Consider the following 9,506-nt stretch of genomic DNA (forward strand, 5'->3'; position numbering starts at 1 on the left):
TCGTCCATGTCTCACTTCCATACAATGCCACGCTCCACACGAAAGTCTTTAAAACATCTTTCTAATTCCGATATCAATGTTTGAAGTGAGCAAATTTCTTTTCTTAATAAAGCTCTTCCTTGCTTGTGTTAGTCTGCATTTTATGTCCTCCTTGCTTCTGCCATCGTTAGTTATTTTACTACCCAAGTAACAATATTCATCTACTTCCTTTAAGACTTCATTTCCTAATGTAATATTTCCTACATCACCTGCCTTCGTTCGACTGCAATCCATTACTTTTGTTTTGAACTTATTTATTTTCATCTTGTACTCCTTACCCAAGACTTCATCCATACCATTCAGCAACTTCTCGAGATCTTCTGCAGTCTCAGATAAAATAATAATATCATCGGCAAATCTCAAGGTTTTGATTTCCTCTCCTTGCACTGTGATTCCGTTTCCAAATTTCTCTTTGATTTCCTTTACTGCCTGTTCTATGTAAACATTGAAAAGGAGAGGGGACAAACTGCAGCCTTGCCTCACTCCTTTCTGGATTGCTGCTTCTATTTCAAAGCCCTCGATTCTTATCACTGCAGACTGATTTTTATACAGATTGTAGATGTTTCTTCGTTCTCGGTACCTGATCCCTATCATCTTCAGAATCATAAATATCTTGGTCCAATCAACATTTTCGAATGCCTTTTCTAGATCTACGAATGCCATGTACGTGGGCTTATCCTTCTTGATTCGATCCTCTAAGATCAGACGTAAAGTCAGGATTGCTTCATGTGTTCCTACATTTCTTCTGAAGCCAAATTGATCTTCTCCCAACTCAGCTTCAAATTGTTTTTCCATTCTTCTGTAAATAATACGTGTTAAAATTTTGCAGGCATGAGATACTAAACTAATGGTGCGGTAGTTTTCACACCTGTCAGCACCGGCTTTCTTGGGAATAGGTATAACAACATTCTGCCGAAAATCGGATGGGACTTCTCCTGTCTCATACATCTTGCACACTAATTGAAATAACCTTGCCATGCTGGTTTCTCCTAAGGCAGTCAGTAATTCAGAGGGAATGTCATCAATTCCAGGTGCCTTGTTCCTATTTAGGTCACTCACAGCTCTGTCAAACTCTGACCTCAAAATTAGGTCTCCCATTTCATCAGCATCGACAGCCTCTAAATGTTCCAGAACCAAATTACCTACATCTGTACCTTGATACAACTGTTGGAGATGTTTCTGCCATCTTTCTGCTTTGTCTTCTTTCCCTAGAAGTGGCTTTCTATCTGAGCTCTTAATATTCATACACCAAGATTTCCTTTCTCCAAAGGTTTCCTTGATTTTCCTGTATGCAGCATCTACCTTCTACCTTCTTCAGCCATTGTTCCTTAGCTATCTTGCTCTTTCTATCCACTTGGTACTTTAATCCCCTGTATTCTTTTCTGCCCTCTTCATTTCTAGCATTCTTGTATTTTCGTCGTTCATCAATCAGGTCTAGTAATTCCTGAGTTATCCACTGATTCGTAGTTGATCTTTTCTTCCTTCCTAACATTTCTTCAGTAGCCCTATTGACTTTATTTTCCATGACCCTCCACTCTTCTTCTATAGTGTTTCCTTCAGCCTTTTCATTTAGTCCTTGTGCAACATGTTCCTTGACACAATCCCTCACACACTTTTCTTTCAACTTGTCTAGATCCCATCTTTTTGCATTCTTTCCTTTCTTCAATTTCTTCAACTTCAGATGGCATTTCATGACCAACAAGTTGTGGTCAGAGTCCACGTCTGCTCCTGGGAAAGTTTTGCAATCCAATACCTGGTTTATGAATCTCTGCCTAATCATAATGAAGTCTACTTGATACCTTCCAGTGTCTCCAGGTCTCGTCCACGTATACAGCCGTCGTTTGTGGTGTTCGAACCAAGTATTGGCAAGGACTAAATTATGATCAGTGCAGAATTCAACCAGCCAACTTCCTCTTTCGTTCCTTTGTCCCAATCCAAATTCTCCTACTGTACTACCTTCTCTTCCTTGGCCTACCACTGCATTCCAGTCTCCCATCACAATTAGATTCTTGTCACCTTTTACATATTGTATTAAATCTTCTATCTCCTCATATATTCTTTCGATTTCTTCATCATCCGCTGAACTAGTAGGCATATAGTCCTGCACTATTGTGGTCGGCATTGGTTTGGTGTCTATTTTGACGACAATAATTCTTTCACTATGCTGGTCGTAGTAGCTTACCCGCTGCCCTATTTTCTTATCCATTATTAAATCAACTCCTGCATTTCCCCTGTTTGATTTTGTGTTGATAATTCGGTAGTCGCCTGACCAAAAATTTTGTTCTTCCTGCCAACGTACTTCACTTATGCCAACTACATCTAACTTTAGCCTATCCATCTCTCTTTTCAGATTCTCTAACCTACCACAACGATTCAAACTTCTAACATCCCACGCTCCGACTCGCAGTATGTCAGTATCCATCTTCCTGATGATCGCCCCCTCTCGTGTAGTCCCCACCCGGAGATCCGAATGGGGGACTAGTTTACCTCCGGAATATTTTACCCGGGAGGAAGCCATCATCAGTACATCATTCATACAGAGAGAGCTGCATGTCCTCGGGAGATAGTTACGGCTGTAGTTTCCCGTTGCTTTCAGCCGTGTAGCAGTATGAACACAGCGAAGCCATGTTGAGTATTATTACAAGGCCGTATCAGTCGATCATCTAGACTGCCGCCCTTGCAACTACCGAAAGGCTGCTACCCCCCTTTCGATGAACCATTTATTAGTCTGGTCTCTCAGCAGATACCCATCCGATATGGTTGCACCTGCGGCTTGGCTATCTGCAACATTGGGACACGCAAGCCTCCCCACCGCGGCAAGGTCACATGGTTCGCAGAGGAGGATTCCGCTTATACTGCCCTTTATTTCACTAATCTGTTCATCTGTCGTCTTGTGCGTTCCCTCGAACTGCTTCCGTAAACCTTCTGTAGTGGCAACTCAGTTTCTACGCACGTTCTCTATCATAGTTTCTAACTTAGCTAGAGATTTCCTAGTCACTTTATTCTCTGAGGCCAATTGCTCCAAACGAACGCTAGTGTGTTCTCCAAGCTCAATTATCTGATGTAACTTGCGTGTCTCCGTGTTTGCTAACTGCTCGGTCAGTTTATTTGTTACTTTGTCTTCCGTATCAGCTAATGTTTGTTTTAAGTGTTCTTTGAGTTCCCTAAACTATCTGTTCTTAGCTAACTGTTCCCTAAACTGTTCCTCGCTTTTTGGCAAACTGTTCTTTAAACTGTTCATTCAAACACTCGTTGTTCTGGGACAACCATTCGCTTAGTTGTTCGTTGCTTTCGGCAAACTGTTTCGCGAACTCCCCGTCACGCGTCCTTCACATTCCTTAAACTGTTCCCTCAATTGTTCGCTCAAGTGCCGTAGCACTTCCCCAATGTCGACCGACGTAGTATAATCACTAATCATAAAGTCCTGCGGAGAGCTGTTCAGAATATCACGGATCTAATTTCAAAATTTCCATGACTTTCATCTATAATATAGCCACAAATGCTCCTAACTGCCTAAATTTTATGCTTCCATATCATAAGCAAGAACATAAAATATACGACATGACGTTTCTCCACACCCAGAATATAGTCATAACAAATTTCTAAAATCAGACAACACTAGCACGTAATTTCCATAAAATAACATATAATATAGGGACACACATCTCTAACATGCACTAGAAAGAAGAAATGGACTGCACATAACCAACAGAACACCATTCTAGTCAATAATCCACTCGAAATCATAATTCAATCATCCGATCTAATTATACAACAAACCACTACAATATCACCAACCAGCATAATATGTAATATCCACATTCCTAACATGAGATCTGAAAGACATAATATAGTATTAAATACCTCTGCGTACAGGAAATCATTTCGCTGTTCCAGACATCCAAAGGATGCACATAATATTTTGCGAGGCAAACCACACAACCCTACAGATCAAATACCAATCTTGGTTCTTCTGTACTACCTCTATTAAATGCAGCTTATCCAAAATATGCCTGATGTCACATAACCATGCACAACCATTGTTTACAGAAATATCAGGTCCTGCATTCATCGGCTCAACTATGATCTATGACCCTGTTTACGAACCTATCGCACTACATGTATCGGTCGTATAACATGGTCGCATGGCCCAATTTACCAAATATCGAGCCACACGTATTACCGCCCAAAAATTATGGTCGTCTACCCTCATTTACAAAATATACGGTCCACGTTTCGGGCGCCATAAACCATGTGCCCTATAATGTCTTAGTTCCAGTCAGGCCAATGCCGAGATTGAACTAAGTGCATCATAGTGAACAATACATCCACCAGAAGTGAATAAACATGGCACATAGCTTACCTTGTACATAGTATCCTCTACTGGGCTCCGATATAAACAGCATCAAACAGGGGTGACGGTTATAAAAAGGGTACAATAATGAATTATAATGAAGAGGATAATAACAATTATGAGAATGCAAGGTGTGAACCAACACTAACCAAAATAACTCAAAATTTAGCTGCATTCAATTCAACAAACAGATGTATTACAATATGTGTGGATTTTATAATGGACAAATGTCCAAGGCAATTATGATGTATAAGACAATATAATTCATAATAGGTATCTTGTTGACGTCATTTGTTATGACCTATATTTTGGTGTCGGGGAGATATCATCGTCAAAGCGACTTCCAGCATTGCAACAACCATCACAAGATTTTCGTAAATAACTTGAATATTTAAACATGAATATGCACAATGAGCAAGTCACGTCTATCCCTAACATTCTTCTGTCTACACAGATCTATGCCTCAGTGCACTAAAACATCCTACAAAAACGAACAAACGTGCTATTTACATACCACTGTCGGGGGAATCGGTCCCTAGACCTACCAAGTACAACACGCGCAGAATATCATTTAAAATAACGGGAGCTCAAATATAGTGTCCTGCCGAAATATCAAACTAGTAGCTGGTCTCTATGAATGACATTTACAATCCGAGACACATCACATCTTTTAAGACCGTAATATAAAGGGTCGTTGTTCTACTGTATTTTCGACAGACAACACCCAGCCTTAACTTTCAGACATCCGTGGCATGACGTCACAAACTTCACCCATCCCCTCTCAAACCCTCGTGTTTGTAACAAGTGGGCTGCCATTTCCCTAGGCTGTATAAAAAAGACTCTCAGCTGACGTAGTGTAAACACAGACAGGAGAAGGGAGTATTCCTCTGCTTCTTCGACCCTTAAATCTGGCCCGCCTACTGCTATCATATAATCAACTGGCCACAGGCCATAATATACATCACATTATCAATTCAACATACTTTCGCAGACCCGCTATATGCAGCAGGCTTATACATCATTTAGCATTGGTGCTCTCTATAGCACATTCCTAGTCTGGCCATCTTACAGGCGCTCACATCACACAAATGCATACATCATTGTTATTACAAATATTCAGTAGGGCCTCATATTACTTACTTTGAGCACAGTAAGCTTGTCATAGAATTCTTATAGGCCTCTTATGGTATGACTCGCTCAACCTGTTATGGCAACACGAGTAGTTTAAGGGATTATTGAAGATCCTAGGCATCCTGCATTACATAACAAATAATTACAATAAACCTGACATAAGCATCTTAGAAATACATGACTGCCTGCCTTAGTTCCTGCGTTGAGCCCGTATTGGTACGATACATGAAAAAAACAAAGTAAAGTTCGCGATCATGGCAATAACACAAGCAAGAATGACTACACTAAACCAAGAAAGACTAACAACATTCAACTATGCTAGCCTAACAGAGTTCGAGTCCTGGGGCATAGATATATATGTACATGACTATATTACCCTAACTTATCTACATGTTGGCTGATGGCCAAATTTCTTTACTGTTTCTGAATCGGTTATGGCGCTGCATGCTTATACAATGGACAGCTCTGACCTGTATCCGTGAACATATCCGAACAGCTCCCCTTGCGGTCGTTTCTGATTTACTGCATCATGATGCCATTAGATGCTTGTGGCACATATGGTTTGACGTCTAGGGACATCCTGGCTGGCGGTAGTGTTCGTTGTGACTCGTTTGGTGGCTGGATGATCACCGCTTCGATGTTGCGCTGAGTAGACGTCACCGATGGTCTTGGGTCGACTCTCGATGCCGTGGAGACTGCTTGTCAGCTTCAGTTTTAGTTACCCCTCCAGCGTAACAGATGAGCAGTGCCTCGACCAATCATGATGTAGGCGAAAGCTGTAAGAAAACGCACATTACACAGTGTCCTAAGTTCGATGCCTATCTCCTCTCTCACAAGCACCTTGGTCTGGTAATATCGAGTCACGTTCAGAGTTTAGACCTGATACTTGAATCACTCAGTTCTCACTGTATAATAATATTACACTTAACAGTTCTCACAATTTGACCGAACTTCATTACCCAATCAATATTCTGAGCCTACATTAATACGTGTCATTCGTTTGATACAATGTGAAACTCATATTACGTGAAGTGAGTAGTCATGAACAGTATCTTATCAGCGGAATATTTTCCCATGAAAACAGATCAACACTTGTAGTATAAATTTTAAGCTCAATTGTCTGTAGTAATTACTAACGTTTCCCAAGACTTAGTTGAACTTTGAGTACGCAGCTCGTAGATAACGACGGTCTTCTCTCCGCTGAGTGGCAGGCTCGCGTCCTCGCTACCAAGCGCTACGTGGGTGGGCTCCCCTTCGCGCGCCCGCGTATGGAAATTTCTCCCGCAATATGTGTGTCAAGTATCTCGATTATCATTTCCGATTACAACTATAGTCGTGCCGCATATCAACATTTTCGGGAATTTGTCCTGGTTGCAGTTCTCGTATCAAATTCTGTGAGAAGATAAACTGGATGGTTCGGCCGCCTCCGCAGGCTCCCAGGGGCCTCCTTCTCCACCTCCCCACGGGGGCCTTCCCAGGGGCCCGCTCCTCCGCCTCCGCACGGGAGGCCTTCCCAGGGGCCCGCTCCTCCTCCCGCGGGATATTTGAATTGGTAAACAAAGCCATGTGCTTTTTGACAGCTGTCATCGATAACAACGCATCGCTAACCTCACTGTTGCCATCTTGACGGGCCTAAACCTCAATGCTCCCAACTTAACCTAACTAGCGCGAGATTTGAATCGGTAAACAAAGCCATGTGCTTTTTTGACAGCCACGTGCTTTTTGACAGCTATCATCGACAACAACGTATCGCTAACCTTAGTGCTGTCATGTTAACGGGCCTAAACTTCAGTGCTGCCAACTTAACCTCACTAGCGCGATTTTGAATCCGTAAACAAAGCCATGTGCATCTTTGACCGCTGTTATCTGCCATCTTTAATCAACAGAGCACCGTGCTGCTACCTTGTGAGCAATTTCGTCAGCTGTTATCCGCCATCTTTAATCAACAGAATACCGTGCTTCCCTCTTTATGGCTACTACCTTAAGCACATAGTAGCGGGCAATTTGAAAATTTCCGTTAGCTGTCATCCACCATCTTGCATCACAAACCTCAGTGCTGCACTCTTTAGCTACTTACTTTCTTACTTTTGAAATGTAGTGGCGGAAAATTCCACGTGACAGCTGTCATCCGCCATCTTTAATTAAGAGAGCACTGTGCTGCACTTTTTAGCTACTCTCATTTGAAATGTGGTGGCGGCAAATTCGAAATGCTCTACAAACTCACGTGCTTTTTTGACAGCTGTCATCCGCCATCCTTAATCAAGAGAGCACAGTGCTGCACTCTTTAGCTACTTACCTTTGAAATATGGTGGTGGAAAATTCGAAGTGCTTTTCTGACAGCTGTCATCCACCATCTTGCATCACAAACCTCAGTGCTGCACTCTTTAGCTACTAACTGAATTAGTAAAGAAAGGCACGTGATTTTTGTCTCCCATCTTGCATCGCTAACCACAGTGCTGCACTCTTTAGCTACTTACCTTTGAAATGTGGTGGCGGACAATTTGAAAAAATTCTACAGCTGCCATCTTTAATCAAGAGAGCACCGTGCTGTCGTCTTTAGGTACATACCTTTGGAAAGTGGTGGCGGCAGTTTTAAAAAATTCTATTTGACAAGCAACCAACTTTAATCAACAGAAAATCGTGCTGCTATCTTTATCGTAGTAGTAGGCAATTTCTACGTCACAGCTGTCATCCGCCATCTTTAATCAACAGAACATCGTGCTGCCCTCTTTAGCTACTTACCTTTGACATGTGGTGGTGGGTGATGTGCTTTTTTAACAGCTGTTATCCGTCATCTTTAATACCTTTGACATGTAGTGGTGGGTAATTTCACAGCGACCATCAACGAAGTGCTAAATCTACATGTTTGCAACTTTACGCTGGTAATTTGTTAGGTGCTTTGACGGTCCATCTCCAACGGATCTGTTTTAGGATTCGAATTAAAGCATGCAGAAGCAACTACAGCCATAGGCGAATGCTGCTCAGCATGACTCGCATCTGACATGCTCTTGTGCAGGAAGTGACTTAGCAAAAAATAAAAAATCACGGTCCTGTTACGTCAGGAACGGCAAACAGCTAAATCCCGGTCCTTCGGCGTAAGAAAGGGCATCCAGCCGTAAAACAATGGTTTATGATGTGAGACACTAGATACTGTGATTTGAAATCCTAAAATAGTATCCGGCTGTAAAATAGATTCTTACGATTTAAAATATTGCGTCAGGAAAGGTATCCGGCCGTAAAACAGGACCTTGCGACTTAAAATCTCGCGTCAGGAAGGGCATCCGGCTGTAAAACTGGACTAGGAGCGGGGGAGCAGCAGCTAGCTGTTTCCTAGTGTAGTTCAAGCGTTATGCCTTGCAAGTAGGTATGTACTAGCACCGGGTTTCGAATAAGCAGACTGTAGAGTTCCTGAACAAGAAAAAATATCGGGGATGTGTTTTAGTAAAACGTTGTATTAGAGTAAGTTTGAAGCAAGCCCACACACACAGGCTACATCAGGCCGGCGAGCACATAGATACATCTGGAATGTGATGCTTCAGCTAGTTTCGCGGAGTACGAAGTTCACTGCTCACCTACAGTCCGCATCAAAATTAACAGCGACAGCTTGTCGAGCTGAGCTCAGAGGCGTTGGCCTTCTAGTTCAATCGCAGCACAAATACGTCCGCCTGCAGATCTTTTATATTTCAACACCTCGGCGTCTCGTGTTGTTCTTACCGTAGCTCAAAGGTCGGAAACAGGCAGGGGCTACCGTAGATGTGGTCTTAGCTTAGCGCCCGAGGATCACAACTCAGCTCAGCGCACCCCTGTCTACCTACAGGCAAGGGATACCGTAGATGATAGCTCCCTTTCCTTTTACTCAGCTCAGCACCCTGCCAAGTACAGGCAGGGGATACCGTAGATGTGGTCTTACCTCAGTGCTCTTGAGGATCGCTTCTCAGACCAGCGCCCTTGTCTACCTACAGACAAGGGATACCGTAGACGA

General features: G+C 42.6%; 1 protein-coding gene across 1 annotated transcript; it reads right to left on the reverse strand.

Annotated features, from left to right (window-relative positions):
- Positions 1-1,273: 1,273 nt before the first annotated feature.
- Positions 1,274-2,134, reverse strand: LOC137503700 (craniofacial development protein 2-like). Its single transcript, XM_068231047.1, has one exon. The coding sequence runs from the start codon at positions 2,132-2,134 to the stop codon at positions 1,274-1,276; it is 861 nt and encodes a 286-aa protein (XP_068087148.1).
- Between the last annotated feature and the right edge of the window lie 7,372 nt (positions 2,135-9,506).

Source organism: Anabrus simplex, chromosome 1 (genome assembly GCF_040414725.1).
Source record: "Anabrus simplex isolate iqAnaSimp1 chromosome 1, ASM4041472v1, whole genome shotgun sequence".
Classification (NCBI taxonomy): domain Eukaryota; kingdom Metazoa; phylum Arthropoda; class Insecta; order Orthoptera; family Tettigoniidae; genus Anabrus; species Anabrus simplex.

Excerpts from the sequence above, each read along its gene's own strand:
- LOC137503700 (XM_068231047.1), bottom strand. The coding sequence starts at position 2,134 with ATGCCTACTAGTTCAGCGGATGATGAAGAAATCGAAAGAATATATGAG.